The 22,199-nt window shown below is 46.9% G+C and overlaps 1 protein-coding gene across 1 annotated transcript; it reads left to right on the top strand.

Moving 5' to 3' along the window:
• The first annotated feature begins 1,870 nt into the window (after positions 1-1,870).
• On the top strand, positions 1,871-21,691 carry LOC135828162 (caldesmon-like). Its single transcript, XM_065340611.1, has 15 exons — positions 1,871-2,305; positions 3,283-3,427; positions 7,754-8,022; positions 8,372-8,464; positions 9,953-10,021; positions 10,636-10,712; positions 11,987-12,716; positions 13,484-13,642; positions 15,415-15,473; positions 15,919-16,254; positions 17,674-17,784; positions 19,122-19,199; positions 19,707-19,839; positions 20,132-20,207; positions 21,182-21,691. The coding sequence occupies exons 1-15, from the start codon at positions 2,105-2,107 to the stop codon at positions 21,220-21,222; spliced, it is 2,577 nt and encodes an 858-aa protein (XP_065196683.1). The 5' UTR covers positions 1,871-2,104; the 3' UTR covers positions 21,223-21,691.
• The last annotated feature ends 508 nt before the right edge of the window (positions 21,692-22,199 follow it).

Raw genomic sequence — 22,199 nt, 5'->3', positions numbered from 1 at the left:
AGAAGCCCCGCGCCCTGATATCCAGACGCGCCTCCAAAGACCGGTTCGCAGTTCGATGTGGTAGTGTTTCTCCTTCGAACGGCTTGAGAAGAGGCTCCTTCTCCACATCTGGTAGTATTTCCCGAATAGCTTCTGACAGAATGTCCCGGATCTCGTTATGTCTTGCAATTGGGTAACCACCCGCCGGGCAACTCATGGCATGATCTATTGTCATGTCTTGCCCACAAATACAGGAACTGGACACTCCCTCCAATGACAAACCATATCGAATACAAACAGCATCACGAAAATCCGATTTGTTCAGGATTGAACTGGGCGTTATGAAAGACGGCATGGAGGATAACCAATTTGAAACACCCTTCTCACCAGCCGTTTCCAACAAAAGCTGTTGCGCCGGCGGTAGCATGGGGCGCAACTGTGCCACTCTTTCATCCTGTTTCTTTTGCCGCTGCTGACGTGACTGACGTGCCCGCTGCCGAACATCCCCGATGGCATCAAGGGTAACATCTGCGCCCGAGCCTCCGGCTGCGCCATCCAGGCTAGTAGTGATCCCCGGCCGTGGTACAGGATGTAGGCGGAAATCATCGGGTAGAGATGACGATAAAATCAACCCGGGAGAATGGCCCCGAACGTTGTGAGGCTGTTCCGCGCCCGCAACGGTCAGAGGCTGTGTGGAGGACTGGTATGGAGCAGCAGGTGCCTCTTCTGGAGGCGTTAATGTATCTGGCGGTACAATCAGGCGCACGAACGGCTCAGTGATCTTTGTTGAGGCCGCATACTCCACAGGCGCCAGGGAAGGCAGAATCGGTACAGCAAGACCACCACATCTCGTTGGCAGAGACAGAAGCTCCCGCTGTGAGCTATTGGGGTCGAACTCATGGCTACAACATCATCATCATCATCATCATCATCATCATCATCATCTGCGTTGCCGAAAAAAATACTAAAATAAAAAATTTAATAATACAATGTAGCTATGAAAAGTATGAATGCCGCAGACATCACCACGCAACATGACAATTTGTTCAAGGTTTGGTTTTGTGTGTTTCCAAAATCGATTTTCAAGCTCCGATCATCAGTGGAAATACGGAACTAAAGTGATCAAGGGAAAAACAAAGGTTAAAAATCCAAAGAAGTGTGACACATGACGGGTAACTTGTGGTAAGTATTACAAAAAGTGAGAACTAAGATAAAGAGTAAGTGTGACAAATGGGCATGAACAGGGCAGAAACAACTCATGAACACGGGGTGCAAACTCACGAAAATAACCTAAGTGCTAAAACATGTTCTTTTTGCTTACACAAATCGGGCTTTAGCACTTACTTGTAGGTTATTTTCGTGAGTATTTTTGTGAGTTTCGTGTTCATGTCTATATTTGACGACTCCCTGGTGACTGCCAACACGGCAACAGTCAACACTACAAATTAAAAAAAAGTACAATGATTTATGTAGTGTCATACACTACATACAGTCTACAGTGACCATGGTGACACTGCATGTTGTCACTGTTACCCACGGTTACCTAGACCTAGTTACTAGTATAGTAGTAATACTACCGGTAGTAGTATGTCAGTCTACCAGATGTACCAGATGTACCATTTCTACGATCGAGTAAACAGAGATCGAGAGGTTCCACTTCCACAGTTCCAGGCGATCGAGTAGGTCGATACTCGTACTTTCGTAGATCTACCACTACGGCACTAGTACAGTAGTACTAGTACTAGTGCACTACACGGATCTAGTATTATTCTGTGTAGTCTAGTGCACTGCTCTCGAATCACCGCCAAAAAGTCGTGGATTCAAAAGGACTGGACTGTCTGAGACGTCACGAGTCACTATTCGTCATTGCAGTACATGTACTAGTCTTTGTGGTTGTTGACTAAAATTTTGTTGTTCCTCTTTGGCAAAAAGAATGAAGTCGACACATTGTTGTTCGTGTTGCCCTTGATCTCGAATGGGGCAGTCTCATTCTCGCCTTGTGTAGCAATGGTGTGCCAGTCGAGGTTCGGGCTGACTTCAAGCCGAGGGTGAATGGAAGCAGCTGATTGATGAGACAGACGGATTGGGACTCGCGACATAATAATATCAGCAGCATCATTGTGAGATGGATGAAAACTGGCTGGATGAAGCACTTGCTGCGGAACTAGAAGCCCTGGACGGCGTCAGTGAGGAGCAGCTTCTCCTGTCGATCCAAGGAGACGCCGACGTGCTGAATGAAATCCCACGACCAGCGAGGAGTGCCTCGGACACCGCTAGCGATCGGGAAAATGATGACGAGAAGGACGCTAGAAGTACCCATTCAGAAGTAATTATTATTATTATTATGGGTTGAGATGTTCTCCTATGTATGGGTTTTGAGAATTTGAGTGCAGTAAAGTCGTGTCAAAAAGCCGATGTGAGGGTGGGATAATTTCGATTTGTTTAGCAAGACTTCAATTCAAAACAAGGTTTTTCAATACGTAAGTCAACAACCAAAACAAAAAACTCAGACCCACACCGAGGATCTACCTTGAAATGGGATGTAGGTTGATGGACTAAGCAGGCATCTATAGGACAGATATTTGGACCAGACGGTACAGTGTTGCTTGACTGGAATACGAGTACAGTCAACTGCGCATATAGCGACTATTCGCGAATAACGACAGAATTTCCATGCCCAGAGCAAAGTCCCATCCCACTGTAATAAATACTGTAATGAGACTTCGGGTATAACGACACTTCGCGAATAAGGACACCTTTTTGATGCCCCGCCGTGTGTGGTTCAAAGCCAAGTTGACTGTATCTGCAGTAGTTCCTTGATATTACATGTACAAGTGTCACTTAGCGTACATGTAGCTCAGCATACTCGCATAGCATACCGTCAAGTGAGTATACAGCCGGTAAAGTCGCAGGGGCATACAGCGGGTCTCCTTTTTAGGAGGGGTGCGCGGCCGCATATGTGTAGGATGGCTGGTGCATGTCATTCACGGTCATTATGTCCAAATTTTAGGGGGTGCACGTGATCCCCGTGCCCCGTGCGAGCTATGCACCTGAGTTAGGAATAATGCCCTCAGCAATATGTATGCTCGTGACGGCAGGCCTGCATATATCATAGAGAAGACACATAGGGCAGGGGCGGATCAACGGGGGGGGGGGGGGGGCGCGGGACACCCTATATATCGCAAATGTGCTACAGGACACCATATGCACTCTCTGCAGTTTGGTGATCAACGGATTTGTTACTGGTAATGCGTTATATGTTTTGTAAGGTTTGTTACTGTACTCTATGTACTATCCATGCAGGCAGCGAATAGCACCGACACTGCAGCATATCTACAGCTGCTGGAGACGCGTTTTGCAGAACAAAACGAGCGGCTGGACGAGTACGTGGAGTTTCTGGACCAATGCACGGACCCAACACCGTCATCCTCATTGGCGACTCCATCAGGTACTGATATGTCTGATTTGTGATTATTATTAATAATTTTGACTAGTTTGAGGGAAAGACACAAACGGGAAAAGTCTGAAGAAAAAATTGACTGTCACCACCTTTATTAATAATTCATGTTTTACTTGGGCCCCACATGCGGTTTGCCTTCTGACGGGGTACTGTAAACCCGGAAAGTTCAACGTTTTTTGTAATGTTGGCATGATAACGTGCAGAAAGTTTAACGATGGCTACCTGGCCACCCATCCGTATGCACATCTTTACACAGACATCTCGCGATAACGTTTCTTCAAATAACGAAAAACATTGGTCGTTAAAACGTTAGACTTTGTGACTCGTTAGACTTTACGGTTTTACAATACCCTAACCAGTCTAAGATACTGGTATCATGACGGAATATGGACAATGAGGAAGTGGAGCAAACAGCAGGTGGAAGGCTAGATTGTGCTGTCTATACAAGGGATACAGTACAGCAGAGGCGGGGGGCCGAAGAACGAGCACCCTAATTTTTTACCGAGCACAGTATACCAGTGTATACACCGTGGCTCAACTGGTGACGGTAGTACAGTCAGACCTCGCTTAACCGCACACGTCCGTTTTCCAGAAAGCAAATATCCGGATAGACGAGGGACTCGGATAATCGAACACACATACTGTATGTGCGCATGGCATATGCTCAAAATTGGTGACCAACGATGTTCTACCGGATGGCGAGGGAGCCGGATAAACGAGGACCGGATAAGCGAGGTCTGACTGTAGTACCTGAAAATAGGACTGGTCTAGGCTACTCGGCTGACCCCCAGTTCTTCGGCAGCCAACAGTACTGTGTGTACATGGGAGTATTCTTGATACGAAGGCTATGTGCATGCAGGACTATATCAGTGACCTGAAGTGGTGTTGCGGACTTAGCAGATGTCTTAGGAAAGGATTAGAGCCAGATGCTGGTCTCGCAGACAGTGAAAAAAACTCATGTGTTATCACGCCACACTGTTCTCCTGGCTGAAATACAATGGGTTGTTTTCTCCGTCTCTCTCTCTCTCTCTCTCTCTCTCTCTCTCTCTCTCTCTCTCTCTCTTTCTCTCTCTCTTAAACTCGCACACACACGCGCACGCGCACACACACACATACACACATGCGCTCTCTCTCTCTCTCTCTCTCTCTCTCTCTCTCTCTCTCTCTCTCTCTCTCTCTCTCTCTCTCTCTCTCTCTCTCTCTCGCCCTCGCTCTCTCGCTCGCTCTCTCGCTCGCTCTCTCGCTCGCTCTCTCGCTCGCTCTCTCGCTCGCTCTCTCTCTCTCGCTCTCTCTCTCTCTCTCTCTCTCTCTCTCTCCTCTCTCTCTCTCTCTCTCTCTCTCTCTCTCTCTCTCTCTCTCTCTCTCTCTCTCTCTCTCTCTCTCTCTCTCTCTCTCTCTCTCTCTCTCTCTCTCTCGCCAACACCATTCTCTTCTTTTGCGTGCATTATTTAGAAAAGCGATCCTGTCAGCTTTTCTATTATTGTGTTCACATGGCGCTACCTAACGACACCGCTATTCAGACACGTTGTCTACGTAGCTACGTAAGTTTCTACGTAAGATGCTCGGTACCGGTACCTGGTCCTGGACCAGGGAGCTACTCCATGGCTCCTCGTACCATCGCGCGGCCGGCTGGCCGCATGCGTGTGCATTGTAGACTTTTTGTTGTTGCCTTTTCGGATGTGCATGCACGAGGAACTTCCTTCTTTGGAACTGCTTCTTGCATGAGCTGTTTCGGATATTTCGTCTCCTGGCCTGACTTATTTCGTTTCGGCGCTGCTGAGACCTCCTTTCGCGGAATATTACTCAATGACAGGTGAGTTGACCAGTTCCCTTTGATTCATTTGCTCGTGTTGACTCTTTCATTTACGAAAAGTGTGCTGATTTTGGGCGGAATGCAATAAATAATGGAAAAGCTGACAGGATCTCCTTTCTAAATTTAGCTTTTCCGCTGCCGAGGCCTCCTTTTACGGAATACTCAATGACAGGTGATCTCTGAGTTGACCAGTTTCCTTCGACTCATTTGCTTATGCTCACCCTTTCATTTACGGAAACGTGTGCTGATTTTATTCGGATTTAGATCCATTTTTATCTCTTTGCCCTTGCCTACAGTGTGCGAAGAACGCGAGTTCACCTTCTTGACGGCAAGGCTTATGTTAGATGTGTTGTCGAAATACTCATATTCATTGCACATTAGTACGTTACAAGTAAGGCACTGGTCAGTGGCATACTATCGTTGGCAGTTCCCAATCTGGAGGGAAAGGTTCAAGGACTCATTGACCGAGTTTGCCAAATAAATTCGCATATCAGGGAAAATCTCCATTGTGGAGAGGTTCAGTAACTTGTTTGCTTCATACGAAACAAGCCAATGGGTGCAGTCTCGTCTCATGAAAATCTCGTACTTGTAGGATTGGATTTGTTTACTCGAGTCTGGGCTGTTTGATTTGTGAGTACCGCCGAGATTGCACTGCCCCAAATAAAGTTTCGTGCCGCCAAAGCAAGAATTACGATCTGCAATCTGTTTCTAGTACCTGTAGTACTTGCAAGAATTTGCAGTACATGTATCGTACTTTCTCTGTTGCTGTTTCAGTTGCCGTCATGTTGCTGAAGAAAGGTTCAGTAGAGAGGTTCTGCAAAACGAAAATTCGAACGAAGTTTCGCCACAGTCCTTGCGAAAGTGTGTACGAATTTTTGCACGAACTTTGCGTTCTGCACATTTTCATAGTTTGTGCGGGCCAAGTGCACGTACGCCATGACCCGATCTCACGAAATTTCCTACGACAGTTCATTTCGCGTTCCCTGCAAGTTTCGCTTCCACAGTTGCGAAAGTTCGTGCGAAGTTTCGCACTTCATGATGTAGAGCGAAAGTTTGTACGCATTTTCGTTTTGCAGAACCTCTCTAGTGACTCTTTTGTTTCATATACGAGACGAGTCAATGAGTCGGTGTGGCTTAGAATCTTTCGCTGTAGAAGAAATCTATTCGTGTGTCTATTGGAGAAATAATTGTATTCACTGGTTATAAAATAAGTTAAGACAAACTCACAGCATAAATACCATTGGTCCCTTGGTGTTCGTCCTAAAGAGGTTCAACTGGATATCATTCATACTCACCAAAAGATGTGTAAGCTTTTATTATCATGGAGTGCCTTGTTTATCTCTCAGTATCAGTACCTCCAACCATAGCCTTGACCCTTTTATCCTCAGGATCAGTGTAGTTGTTGGAACGAGGTGTCGGACTCAACAATGTATTTGTTTACATTTTAATAGATGTTTATTGTTCCTCCTTTGCTGTGTTGTTTCAGAAAATCGGGGACTAACAGTTTGAAGTCATTGAACTACTTCCAAAAGTTGTATTGACATCAACAGGATAACGATTTCAGTGCAATATGATGCTGGATGACCTTATCACGATAACCCATGATTATAAACCATTATAAACACAGAATCAACAAAAACATCTGCGACACGCACCTGGCGCATGGCTACATTTCTCAAATAAATCTGATAGAGGGTGGGGAAATCTGAAATATCTGAAAGGCAAGACAAATTTATGACAGAGTCATGAAATTCTGCAACAGCAACATGCACAGAATGACCTGCGTCTAAAAAAGTATAACCACCACTGCTCACATGTTCCCCAACAGAAGAACATGCATTATCCTAGTGCCATTTTCTGCAAGAAAAGGCTTGCATATCAATGCGTATAATACGGTATTGATATGATCAAGAGTACATAAACCTCTTGATATGATGTGAAGGCCATCATTTACATATTGATATACTGTACATGTAGGGCATTCCATTGATTGGTGCCAGAAAAAACAAAAGAAATTATAGCAATAAAAACTGCTTTATGGCAGTTTTCTAAAAAAAGTTATTGTGTTCTAGTCCATGGACCCCGTCTAAAAAGTAAGAAATTACCGAAATGTGATAGCTGAAAATTAAAATTTCACACAAAACCTCACAATAATCACACACAGAATTAAAAGCTACATGTAGAAGACCTTTTCCCCTCGTGATCCTTTCTCCTATGCATGCATGTTGCCAATTGTTGGTGCAGTACAAGTTAAAGTTGAAAGCAGCATTTCAAGTGTTGTGATTATTGTGAGGTTTTGTGTGAAATTTTAATTTTCAGCTATCACATTTCGGTAATTTCTTACTTTTTAGACGGGGTCCATGGACTAGAACACAATAACTTTTTTTAGAAAACTGCCATAAAGCAGTTTTTATTGCTATAATTGTCTCTGATACTCTTCACTGTTGTTGTCTCATCCCCTTTTTCTTGTTGCCTCCCTCCTCCCTCCCTACTTTTCATAGCTCCTGAACTGAAAACAGCCGGGGGCAATACAACCATCGCCTGTCAAGATCAAAATCAAGATGCTGATACAACGTGCTCAGATGACTGCGAGGAAGGTGGCACCCGCAAAGCACCACATCAGGCCGCGGATCATGTCGGGGAGGGTGGCCACGGTTGCTGTAGTGCTGAAGCAGGCGGGCAAGAACCAGCGGAGTCAATACCATCATCACCCTCGCCTCCGTCGGAGCTGCTTGCGTTTGAAATGCAGCTGAAGCAGCGTGATAAGGAGGTGCGTCCTGTGCAGCGGCCGTATTGGTGTTTTGGAAGCGTACACGTAGAGTATTGGTGTTGTACATCACATTGCCCGTGTGGTGCAAGGATAAAGCTGCATACCAACCCTAGTCAGCAGTGCTTCTACTCGCACTGCACATTCAGTCTGATTATCTCATAGTAAATTGTTCAAGGTCAGTGTTTGCTCAGCTTGAAGTCAGGTTCTGAAAAAAATTCGAGTTCCCATTTTTAAAGTTGTGCATTGTCAGTTCAAGGGCTTGTGATAAACAAGTTACATGTCCATTGAGTGACAGAGACTGTCGAGTGTATCGCAGTGTCCGTTTGTTAACTCTGTGCTTCAACTTCAGCTGGAAGAGATGGAACGGCAGCTCAACTTGCCAACTGTTGACCATCAAACACCGGGTGCTGCTGAGCATGAGCAGGACTTGCTAGCTGAAGAGGTAGGCCATGCGACTGGGCCTGTATTCTATCTAAATTGGACATAAGACCATCTGATTTGATCAGTATGATCTTGAGAACATAGAAAACGATTGATCCAGTACTTTTGTACTGCTCTGCACGATACAGAATGTTCCATGACTCATGAGTGACTACTACAGTAAGCGATAAGACCTTCTCAAGACCTGCAGTCTTAGACACCATTTCAACCCACATTGAGATTATGCACCCCGGGAAAGACGGCATTACCGTTCGTGCACCAATGATAATTGCTCCGCGCTGGGTTATCTATTCAGTGGCAGTATTCACCATGCATGTCCTTAGACCCTTGCATCCCTTAGTGGGTCTATGACCATCACTCATAATACGCCAATTGTTCGTCGTCACAGGAAAGGTATGTATGGGTTGTTCGTAAATCACGACCCGGTCTCGTGTTTAAAGGGGAAGTTAAGGCAAAAATTAAAATTTCACCAGTTGTAGTCTTCGGGGTGCTGAGTCGAATGGTCTTGGTCCGAGAAAGCTGAGACGCTCCCTTCCTACTTGAATTCCAATCGAACTCGCGCACTTCCACCGAAACTGGGTGACTGCGCCCTACTAGATAGGGATTTTTATGCAAAATGTCACTAAAAGCGCCATTTCGTTCTTATAAAACACGGATGACCGCGATTGGCCCATATGTTGTAGTCTTTTGGACGCTGAGTCGACTGGTTTTGGTCCGAAAAGGCTGCGATGCAGCGTTCCTCCTTTATTCCCAATCGAACATGGTTGAACAAGCGGTCACGTGCTCCTGGGTGCCCAAATCACCTGGTCACCACACCAGCAGGCGACAACTTTCACACCAAGGTTCAACTCGAGTTCAACTCGAGTGACAGGACTGCACCCAAAAAAGGTCAAACAGGCTAGTAAGTTGTACCCTGCAGGCACGGTGACCAGGTGACTGGCGTACGCAGGAGCACGTGACCGCTTGTTCAACCATGTTCAATTGGGAATATAGGAGGAACACTGCATCGCAGCCTTTTCGGACCAAAACCAGTCGACCCAGCGTCCTAAAGACTACAACATATGGGCCAATCGCGGTCATCCGTGCTTTTATAAGAACGAAATGGCGCTTTTAGTGACATTTTGCATACAAATCCCCATCTAGTAGGGCGCAGTCACCTAGTTTCGGTGGAAGTGCGCGAGTTCGATTGGGATTCAAGTAGGAAGGGAGCGTCTCAGCTTCCTCGGACCACGACCATTCGACTCAGCACCCCGAAGACTACAACTGGTGAAATTTCAATTTTTGCCTTAACTTCCCCTTAAAGTTATCTATCTGGAACGTTTTCGCAAGTAGTATCTGCACCAACTCAACCCGCACAGTCAAGTAAAGCCAAATGACTGTGTGGATTGGGTTGGTGCTGACACTTCTTTTGAAATTGGATACGCCTCCAATTGTTTTCCTTTGAATTATCTGGAACGTGGTTTTATTGTCTTTGCTGGGATACTTTCAGGATAGGGAGCGGTTTCTCCAAGTGCAGGCAGAGCTGGATAGAGAAAGAGAAGAGAGTGAGCAGTTGCTGGTATGTCACTTTGCAGTATACTTCTTGGTCGGGAGTTTGTCTTGTGTACGTCACGGCAGCCATGCCGACCAGACATGATGGCACAAGAAAACTTGCAGTTTCATGGCCTTTTCATGCCAATGTACTGATTCTCTGTTTTGTTCTAATTTGTGTCTGATCACGCTATGCGTTGGACAGTTTCCCATTTGTTCACCCATCCCCCTCCACTTTCACACCACTCATTTACTGTTGCAAAGTAAATAATTCTGGCCAATTCTGTTTCCAGCTCCTATGGGCTCTCAGTCTCTGTTCCTGGGACTGTTGCTTTGGCAGTGACTATCTGACCGACCCCTTTGATCTCTCCATCCATAGCCTCTCACTTTGCTCGTCAGTGCTCCCCGTGCAGAGAGCAGTGTGTTGGAGCTAACTTGTGGGCGTATGTTCGTGCGTGTGGACGTGGGCATGTGTTGGTGTGTGTGTGTTTCGGTACGTGCATGCGCCGTGTGTGTGCACGTATGTGTATGTGTCCGTGTGTGTGTGTGTGTACGTGTGTGTGTACGTGTGTGTGTGTGTGTGTGTGTGTGTGTGTGTGCATGATAATCCGTTCATGTCTACATTGTACTATCATATTCCAGGCCATGCTAAGAGACTGCGAGGCAAGGCGTCGTGAAGCCAGTTGCATTCGATTACAGGCTTACTACAGAGGTTATAGGTAAGCTGTTTTAAACTGCTTGTGCCTTCACTGGACAGTGTGTGTGTGTGTGGGTGGGTGCGTGCGTGCGTGTGTGTGTGTGTGTGTGTGTGTGTGTGTGTGTGTACCGAACGTTTCTGTGTAATGCATGTATTGATACTTTGTAATGTGTATCCCAACACTGCTCAATATTGTGTGTGTTTGTGTGTCGTCAGGCGAAATTACTGGTCAGTCGGCGACACGCATTTTTCACAAAAATTTGCATTTCACCTGCTGGGAGAGTATGCGTGTACTCGAGTCTCATCCTGAGCACGTTTTTTTCTTCTTTTTTCAGCTCCAGTATATCTGTATTTTTCATTGCAAAGCCGTCCTCGATTATTGTGTTCGTTGGAAAGGAGCCTGATTGGAGTTTCTCGTGGCATGGGACGGCCACACAGAGACACTTTGGGATTTTCTGAATATAAAATACCATACGCACGATGCTGAGATCAATTTGTGCGATATCAAATTGTTTGTGATCTACCACATCAAGCAGAACTGGATCCAAACACAAGCTTACCGACGGTTAGGCTGCCGACCTGACTGAACAAATGATTCCTGGCTTCACCAGACGCCAGAAGTTGGACACCATGTCCTTTGCCGCGACGTCCAACTCCAAAAAGAACTCCATCTTCGTCTCGAAAAGGCTTGAAATACTCAATATTCAACAGAGATTCGCGGTCTCACCCTTTCTCAGATCGAATCATTTTTTGTTGTAGCAGTTGCAGGGCAGATCCCCGCCACTACTTCAACAGGGGATGGCTCCAAAGCATGCCTGGAACAAGCCATATCGAGGTTGCAAGCCACCCCTCTCAGCAAGAAATTCGAAATTTCAATGGTGGAAAATATACTATGAAGAGAATTTCAAAAAGTATGTTTCACGGAGCGATCGCTCAACCTACGTCATTCAAACTTTACAGGATGGTTCAGACGTACATGCTAGGCATGGAACCACAGGAGTTGATGTCATAGCTGACACACAGAGTCACACACACACAGCAGATTCGTGTGCACAGATACTAAATTAGTGGACGTCGTTATCTTCTTCCCGCTGATCTCAAATGTACTATGGCGTCCTATTTCGCCTGACGGTTCATGTGTGTGTGTGTTTCTGGGTGTGTGTTGTGTATGTGTGCGTATGCGTGTGTGTTTGTGTGTGTGTATGTGTGTGTGTTTCTGGGTGTGTGTTGTGTATGTGTGTGCATGCGTGGATGGGCACATGTGTGCATGCCTGTCTGTGGTTCTTAACCGCACAGGTGTCGCAAGCAATGGAGACCAGTGATCCAGGATAACTTGGCAAGGCGACGTGTCGAAGAGGAGCGCAGGGCGGAGGAGCAACGCATCCTGGAAGAGCAGCAGAGACTAGCAGCCGAGCAGGAGAGACAACGACAAGCAGAGCAAGAACGACAGAAACAGTTGGAAGAGGAGAGACGGAAGCGAGAAGAGGCGGAAAGGCAACGTCGTGCTGAACAGAAGAGGCAGCAAGAGGAACAAGAAAGGCGGCGCAAGGAAGAAGAAGAAGAAGAGCGGCTGCGGATTGCAGCAGAAAAGGAGGCCGAACGGCAACGTAAGATAGAGGAAGAGAAACGCATCGCTGAAGAAATCCATCGTCTTGACCTTGAAAGAGAGAGACAAAGACTTGAAATGGAAAAGCGGCGCATGGCGCAGGAAGCTGAAAGACAGCGGCTGGCGAAGGAAGCTGAAGAGAAGCGTGAGAGGGAGAGGATTGAAGCAGAGACACGGCAACGCCGACAGGAAGAAGAGAGGAAGAAACAAGCCGAGGAGGCCGAGAGACAGCGAGTGGCCGATCAACTTGAGCTGAAGCGACTGCGAGAGGAAGAAGAACGACGTCGACAGGCCGAAGAAGAGTGCAAACGTCGACAGGAAGAGAAAGAGAGACAGGAGCGGCTCAAGAGACAAGTAGAAGAGAAGCGACAACTGGAGCTGCGCCTTTGCAGAGAAAATCAAGCAGCCACCATGCTTCAAGTGAGTCATAATGTAGCTCCTCACAGTGCTGTCGGTCGCCGAAGAACTACGGGGGGGGGGGGGGGGGGGGTCAGCCTCCTAGCCTAGACCGTTCTTATTTTCATGTGTTACAGTCCATGCACGGTTGAGTCACCGTGTATACATTGATATGCTGTGCTTGGTGAACATCTAGCCTGGTCGTTTTTCGGCGATCCGTTCTTCGGCGCCCGGCAGTACAGTACGACCTTGCAAATAAGCACAACCACGGTAGAGAAATGAAAATTCTCTTCGTACCAAAATCTATGCCCTCATTTCCACTGAGAGCTACCTATGAATTGCAGTAGGCAGGGCATACGGGAATGTTCAGGGTGTCTAACCTTACTGCATATCTGTTCGTCTTGGCACTGTGTTTATGGCAATTTTGTTGAGAAATGTTAGCCTATGATGGCTTTGTTGTTGCAGACTGGAATGGATTGATTATGTTGACTGAGGTTTGAGATTTGTTGTTCAGTTAGGCAAGTGCTCGTGTGTGTATGTGTGTGTGTGTGTGTGTGTGTGTGTGCGCGCGCCTGCTTGCGTGCATGTGTGTACATTTATATGTGAATGTGTGTTTCCGAGTTGGTATATGTGTGTGTGTGTGTGTGTGTGTGTGTGTGTGTGTGTGTGTGTGTGTGTGTGTGTGTGTGTTTGTGTGTGTACATGTGCCAGGTTGTGATTATGCTCTTGTGCATATGTATACATCGTGATTGGTGTGCATACTTGTACCTACTCCGGTGTTCTCTTGCCAGGCGTTGGTGCGTGGATATCTACTGCGCACACGCCTCTACAGAGCGCTGTGTGCCGCGCAGATAATACCCAGCGGAGTGGCTGGACAGGATGGTGAAGACGATGAGGACGATTTTGATTATGATCAGGACATCGATCTTATTGACTTTGATTATGATGAGGTGAGATTAGTCAATGTTCTGTATTCCAGGCCCGGTGGAACTGTTCCGTCAGGCGAAATTACTGGTCAGTCGGCGTCACGCATTTTTCACAAAAATTTGCGTTTCACCTGCTGGGAGAGTATGCGTGTACTCGAGTCTCATCCTGAGCCCGTTTTTTCTTCTTTTTTTCAGCTCTAGTATAGCTGTATTTTTCATTGCAAAGCCGTCCTCGATTGTTGTGTTCGTTGTTCAAACGAAGTGGACATTCAATCATGAAGGCAGAGGACATAGGAGCCTGATTGGAGTTTCTCGTGGCATAGGACGGCCACACAGAGACACTTTGGGATTTTCTGAATATAAAATACCGTACGCTTGATGCTGAGATCAATTTGTGCGATATCAAATTGTTTGTGATCTACCACATCGAGCAGAACGGGATCCAAACACAAGCTTACCGACGGTTAGGCTGCCGACCTGACTGGACAAATGATCCCTGGCTTCACCAGACGCCAGAAGTCGGACACCATGTCTTTTGTCGCGACGTCCATCTCCAAAAAGAACTCCATCTTCGTCGTGAAAAGGCTTGAAATACTCAATATTCAACCGAGATTCGCGGACTCGCGCTTTCTCGGATCGATTAATTTCCTGCTGGAACAGTTGCAGGGCAGCTTCCCGCCACTGTTTCAACAGGCGATGGCTCCAAAGCATGCCGGGAACAAGCCATATCGAGGTTGCAAGCCACCCCTCTCAGCAAAAAATTCGAAGAAATTCGAAATTTCAATGGTGGAAGATATACTATGAAGAGAATTTCAAAAAGTATGTTTCGCGGAGCGATCGCTCAACCTACGTCATTCAAACTTTGTAGGATGGTTCAGACGTACATGCTAGGCATGGAACCACAGGCGATGATGCCATAGCTGACACACAGAGTAACACACACAGCAGAATCGTGTGCACAGATACTAAATTAGTGGACGTCGTCATCTTCTTCCCGCTGATCTCGAATGTACTATGACGTGCTATTTCGCCTGACGTCCGGTTTAACTGGCCATAGCTGGACCAACCTTTTGGCCGCCAGCGTGTTTTTACTGCTCAGAGATCATACCCTCCACGCCATACCGTGACAAGGTATGGAAGGCTAGGGTATGAGTGGACCAATCAAAAAATCCTTCTGCCTGTCCTGTATTGTGACTGCATTCTGAATTCTATAAAATGGGCGACGTGAGTGGCCCTGACATGATTTTTTTAAATTTGTAATGCTTGCATTCCAGAATCTCGGACCAATGTGCCCTGGAATTTGTCCAGCAATCTGTCAACACATGCATGTGACTGAACATGTTCTCAAGGTGTGGAGAAAACCTGGAGCTAAGGTCACATACCGTCAACGGACGCTTGGAAGTAGCTTGGATTCATGGCTCCGATGGAAGCTAGAACTCCTTGCATAGATTGGAAACACGACGTGTGTACTAAGGGGAACCTGAAATGGGTCCTTCTTCTAAACGTTGTAGCATTTTAGTGTCTGAGGAAACTGTTGAAAATTGATCACTACACTATAACACGCAGGTGCGGCCTAGATCAAGAATGTCATAATCGAACTGGTATCATACAGGTGTCAACACTGCTTATATACTTGAGTGGCTATCCCACTTGAAGGTCCCTGTGTCGGGAATAGAGTTTTCCACTAGATTGGGAAAAATCATGCACAGATTCAGATTCACGCAGTTCTCAGTGCCTGCAGTTGGTATGACTCTAAGCTCAGAGTGTGTTTGTGCATTTGTCCTCTGCCTTTGCAGGATTCACTCAAGTTTGACTTTGACGCTCGTGAGCTAGAAGCCCTGACGCCTCTTCCCCTGTAAGCCGGCAACCCTTCTTGTCCTCGGTTGGTTTAGGTTAATGAAATGAGAGAGGGGAGGTCGGGGCACAGTCAATCTTTTCCTGTTTTCATTTTCCTGGACGTGTTCGAACACTGCGGCGTTTGCACAAAACTTGTGCATTAGCACATTGGTTTTGAAAACCAGTATTCTGGAGAGTTTTGATCTCAGTGCGGATCGTTTGTGACAAGATGAACATTCTAAGGACCAACAGAATTTGTGTTGCTGCGTATTACAGTAGTGCGAGTATGTGTGTGTGTGTGTGTTTTGTGTATGTGTTTGTTTGTTTGTGTATGTGTGTTTGTTTGTGTGTGTGTGTGTATGTGTTTGTGTGTGTTTGTGTGTGTATGTGTGTGTGTGTGTGCACGTGTGTGCACGTGTGCGCGCATGTGTGTATATGCATGTTTGGTTTGGTATTTGCTCCAGACGAGAGGCGTTGCCGACTCCGAAAGCCAAAGAAAAGCAATCGGTCCCAAGCCAAGCTCACACGTCCAGACAAGCCGTCACCCTTCCTCCGATTACATCACCTACCCAGGTCACGGTACAAGACTCGCCGGGTGAGCATCGCACCCATGTGACCCAGCACAAAGCCTCCACTGCAAGCGCAGTCAGCAATGGTAACACTGCTCAAACAGGGCAAGGCATTCGAGGCAATGTCCCCGCACAGCAGGCCAACGTAATGGGACTGGCCAACACCAGTGACGCTGCATCCGCTACTAAGACTAAACGCAGCGAACATGCAGAGAAAGTCGCCAAGGATTGGTGAGTTTTGGGGTGGCGGGTGCTATCAAGTCGTTATACCCCAGCATGAAGTGTAGGGTCACCGGTACGTCACTAACCATTCACCGCCACATCCACTAGGCACTAGCTTTATTGCAACTAGGAATACTAAAAGCACACCCGGCTCACTATCGCAAGTCTCTGAGAGACCTCTTTGTCTTGTATAGTTATCAAGTTTTGAAATTTATAATACCATACCTGCTAGTCATCCCGAATTGGCCAGGATCGTCACGCGATCGAGGTGGGAGTGCGACGTCCCGCTCAACGACCAACAGTGGCAGTGTGCGGTGGCCAGCGTTTTGCAGGGTGGCAACGCCGGGCACCCAAAACTGAACTTATCCCCCCGCCCCCCCCCCCCACTCCCCCCCCCCCCCCTCCCACTCCCCCCCCCCTCCTCTCCCGACTTACATTGTACAGTAATGTTCATACTTATAAGTAAGTAATGTCAGTCTATAAATTTTCAGTCCGTTCAAATTTCGGCCTCCCAGGGCTAAAAACACACTTCGGCCGCACCACGTTTTCGCCCTGTACTGCTGCTGCCTGTATACACTGTCACACTGAAACTTGCAAAACAAAATTTCGGCCTGGTCATGTTCGAACATGACCAGGCCGAAAATAGGCGAAAAGAAATATGCGCCGAATTTTAGTTGGCTTACAGTAGCTCACACAGTTATGTGTTCGCACTCACTTCCATTGGGGAATTCCCATGCTCCACAAGTCACTTGGATTGTGCACCCGGCCTTGTGGCATTTTGTGGGTACGGAAATAAGTTATACATGATCACATCGTTGTGTTGAGTGTTGTAATTGAGGGACATGACAAAGCCTGGTACCATGAAATTGAAACAATGTTTTGATCGTGCTCTTTCGAAATCCCTCGCGTATCACTGCATGGTGTGTCGGCGCAGGGCCGCCAGGACCAGTCTGGATGGTCAGGTGTTTATCACCGGCCATCAACACATATGTACTACTATCAAGAGTTCATATCCCCAAGAGTGTGCAACTCTGTACTTGGGGATCCGCGCTGCGGAATTCCAACATAACGTCAAAAATGACGTACTTGTTCGTTGCGCTTGCACTACTCCCTGGTTCCCAGCACCGCGGAATGAGGAGGTTTCTACAGCTGTGCCTCAGCGGCAAGACGTAATGTTGGAATTCCGCCGCGCAGTGGGCCTACAGCAGCCAGACCCCAGTTACACACTCTTGGTGTTATGGACTCTTGATAGCATGGAGGGCATGTATACCCACCATATCATACACAAAGTATGAAAGGCACTGAAACTACCGGACCAGTCGAAAACCGCTTCCGGCGGTTCTGTTTGCCCTACTGCAATTGAGCCCGTCCCTCCTGAATGATCTTGTGTTCTTTCTCCAACTCCCACTCTGTGCTGTGCTGTATCAGGGGATTCAGCGACACAGCCACTGTGGACCTAATGCGACAGCGTGCCATGCGCTTCCAGGGCCGGCTAAAGAGACAAGGCAAGGGACAAGCCAAGGAACAAGTGCAGTATCAGTAAGTTACTAGTTTGCTAGTTTGTTTCACTGTATTTTGCTTACTGCTACTACGGCCAAAGCTCTGGTCATTGTACTTGTGTTTATTGGTATAGTACCGTAAAAGCAGAAATTTTCGGTGGTGTTTTATTTTCGATAACTTCGGTGCCGACAATTTTTACCGAAAGTAAAACACACCGAAAATTTCGTTACTACCGGTACTGTATACATGTAGTACTAGTACACTTACCTGGAAAACGGGTTTTACCGAAAATTTCCCTCCACCGAACCGCCCGTTTTGGAGAATACCGAAAATATTACACCACGGAAAATTTCTGCCTTTAGTATGCATGCCCAATCCACCACCATGTATAGTCAACTTCGCTAATACTGTAGAGGCAGAAAATTTCGTCGGTCAATAATTTCGTCCAACTCCAAAGCAAAGGAGTTCGTCCGGTTGAAAATTTCGTCCATGGATCATACGAGTGTATAGAAAAGCTGGACAAATCGATATTCGTCCTACATTTAATTTAGTCCAAAATCTCCTTGGACGAAAAAGACGAAATTAAATTCCAGACGAATATTTCTGCTTATACAGTACCTGTTTAGTCTCGGTCGTCTCACGTCGGCTGTACTGCTCCCTTTCCTCTGTTACTTACCATGGTACATGTATTGGTGCACCACCACACTTCTTATACTTTCTCTCTACGCCATGGCTGGCAAACGCCCCCTCCTCATCAATATTGGCACTGATTCATCTTTAGCCACTGGAAGGTGTAATAATAAATAAAATAAATAAATAATAATAACGACTGCGGATATAACGACAATTCGCCAATAACGACAGAATTTCCATGCCCAGAGCAAAGTCCATTCTACCTGTAACACGTGTAATGAGACTTCGGGTATAAGGGCACTTTCCTGATGCCCAGCCGAGTGTCGTTGCACACAAAGTTGACTGTATACTGCACAAACTAAGCGCTTACATTGTGTCACATGTTACCTTGGAAACGGATCAAACTTAAGAAATTCTGTTGTTGTATGTTGTATGTTGCTGTATTCTATATTTATAGTGGTAAATCCCACTTGGGTAAAAACCTAATGACACTGGACTCTCTTGGGTAAAGCCTAGTTCACATTCGACGGGGCGCAACGGGATGCGACGTAAGGACCGATGGGAAGCGGGAAAATTATCTTGCAGAGTGTCCCTGCAGCATTGTATGCAGTAACCACTCAGGGTACAGTATTGCAACATGGCAATTCATCAGGGTACAGTATTGCAACATGGCAATTCATCTGATCTGTGCATGTTTCTACTTGAACCGCTGGTGTTTCTGATGTTGTGCTCTTCTCGTCCAGATGGAAGGAGTTTCCCCAGCGGCAGCGGAAGAAGAAGGTTGTGAGTGTTGCTAGGCCAGCGCCAGGTGGCATGTTTGGGTAAGATGATTGTCGAATGGAGATGGGGTGTTCCAGCATGCAGCTAACTCCCTATTCGCTTGATTTCCCCGCTTTGCAGTATATTGATCCACACACGCTTGGGCATTTTCCTTCGCAGTAGGGTGACGCACACACTGGTGGGGACTGCCCGGGGGCCCGCTGCTGGAACCGAGAACTGCTTAACACGTCGGTTTAGCTGCTCTTGCCAGGCCTCCACTGCTTCGGCTGCCATCGCTATGTGCATCTCTGTGCGTTTTTGCCGGCGTTTGCACCATGATGGTTTGTGGCTATCTTGTAAAAAACACGAAACAAGAAACACCCTGTGGCCTGAGCTGAGTGGCCTCCCAACCCAACACTGTACTTTTCTATGGTCACATTGGATCTAATTTGGCTCAGGAGTCATCATCTATTGACTTCTGACGTCATCACACTTGAGGCCTGCCCGTCATAATATTATAACTTTTGCTGTATTTTTTGCATTGTGTTTGTTCTGTTGCTATTGTCCAGGAGAGTAGATGCGGCATCTGGTCTTGCAGCAACTGTGGCAGCCTCTGCTTCGTCCTCCATGACCAGTATCAGTACGATCACACTACCACCGTTGGACAGTCGAGTCCTTGCCGGCGGTCAGATGCAGTTGATGGTACGTCACTGTATCGGTATGGCACTGTATGTGACTTTGTCGCTACATGTGTGATATGTGTCGGGAGGGTTGGGGTGGGGGGGGGGGGGGAGGAGCTGGGAGGGGACTGTTCAGCATGCTCGCAGGTTTGTTCATAAATTTGATATTCCTGAGGGTTACACAAAGGTCCCAGGCTGGCCAATAGAGTTCCTGATGCCTTTGGTATGGTGTAGGCCGGGTTTTCTTCGTTTGTCACAGTAGGTGCTGTGCAGAGTTCTGCTGACCATCTATGTATGGCTGTTGCTCACTTCAGGCTCAGCGGTTAAGCTCAAGTAGTACATCGGAAATCATCTCCTCTGGCAACTTTCCACTCTACAATTCCATAAAAGGTAAAATCCCTGTGCTATTTGTGGTATGAAGAGCTGAGATGCAAAGCCTTGTACGTGCCGAATATGAGAAAATCAGATTTTCAGCTCCGTGTACAGTCAGACCTCGCTTATCCGATCCTCTTTTATCCGGATCCCTTGCCATCCGGAAGAAAAGAGCTGGTTACAGATTTAGAGCATACGTGATGCATCTAACATAACCGGTGTTCGATTATCCGATTCCCTCGCCTATCTGGTTATTTTGTGGAAACGGATGTGTGTGGTTAAGCGAGGTCTTACTGTACTCTAAAGGGCACCACCAGGCTAAATCTCATGTTAATAAACTGACAAGAACCATTCCAGAACTGGCATCCACTGACCAGATATAGATTCAGATACAAACCACACATAAGATGAATCTTGTTTGGCCATAATCCTTGTTTGGCCATAATCCTTGTTTGGCCATAATCCTTGTTTGGCCATAATCCTTGTTTGGCCATAATCCGAAAACAGATAAGATGCAGTTATGTGGGTTTGCATTCCAGCTCTCCATATATCTAGCATTCATTGTGATTCTTTGGTATTCTTTGGCAGCGGATATCTCCGTGGAGAGCTCTCTCAAAGCTGCAGGAGGCAGACTAAACTTAGTCTGACATCATTGACAGATGTGTCAACCCTGCCCTCCTGCCTCACAGATTCAGGGAAGATGTGATCTGCATGACTGTACATGACCGGCGGAAGCAGTGTTTGCTTGGTCTGGCCATGCCGCCGCAGCACTAAACACACATTGGTGACCAAAACATTGTTCCGGCCATGGCCTGACCAACCGGACCAGTTCCGCCGGGCTTGATGTAATATTCCAACATTTCTAGCGGTGTTCAGGGCACAACACTGCTGGTAGAAGAGCGAGAATGGAGAGAAACAGCAAAAAGAGAGATTGTATGATAGGGCAGGGTACTATGTTCGCGATGTTCTGTGGTATTACCTCCCCTCTCCAGCGTGGGACGCTACGAAGAAGAAGTCAAAGTCAAAGAGATGACCGAATGCTTCCGCTTCCCAAATCTGCCCTAGGAACACACCATCCTGGTTCTCTGAGAAGACCAAAGTTGAATCTCTTCTAGCCCGGTCTCTTATTCACTAACTTAATTTCACCGGAAGAGTTTTCTACGAGTATATGTTGTACATCCTTGATAACTATGCAGTTGATATGCGTTTTAAAGCATCTACATGTAGTGGCACACAAACAGAGCTTGAAGACGGGCACATACATGTACGTCGTCACAAATCTACCGAACAGTGGTCATTTAGACTTGATAGTACATTTGTATGACTGGCCTGGGATGTCTGGGTCTTGCCTGCTTACTCCCGATGTGCCTGTCCGTTGTCCAACTAATTGCTTGTCTTGAAAGTGGATTCGGAGTTTACCGGACTGCGTGCACTCGTTATTATTCAAGTGAAAGAATGTTATAATTATTGTGTTGTGCAAATTAATTTATGTGGAGCCCTCATCACGGAGTTCCTTCATGTTTGTGTTTCCAGTGCCATATGTACCTCTCCTGGAAGCGGATCATCTCTTCGATCATCGCATGCCTGGTGATGTTTGAGGCTGGAGAGAACGATAAGATTGCGATCATCTCCAAGCGCAAACATCCCAGCCCACTGAGGCATGCTATTTGACCTAGCTACATGTATTGTGCTGAGGATGTGCATGGGGAACTCACCCCAAAACCCACCCCAAAACTCACCCCAAACCCACCCCAAAACCCACCCCAAAACTCACTCCAAAACCCACCCCAAAACTCACCCCAAACCCACCCCAAAACCCACCCCAAAACTCACTCCAAAACCCACCCCAAAACTCACCCCAAACCCACCCCAAAACATGACATTGTGTACAGTCACGCAGTGTCTGCTCCAGAGCCGGGTCAGCCACGGGTCAGCCACGGGTCAGCCACGGGTCAGCCACGGGTCAGCCACGGGTCAGCCACGGGTCAGCCACGGGTCAGCCACGGGTCA

The sequence above is a fragment of the Sycon ciliatum genome, chromosome 12 (genome assembly GCF_964019385.1).
Source record: "Sycon ciliatum chromosome 12, ocSycCili1.1, whole genome shotgun sequence".
Taxonomy (NCBI): domain Eukaryota; kingdom Metazoa; phylum Porifera; class Calcarea; order Leucosolenida; family Sycettidae; genus Sycon; species Sycon ciliatum.
The sequence above is the reverse complement of the archived record's forward strand: the minus strand, read 5'-3'. Positions and strand labels throughout refer to the sequence as shown.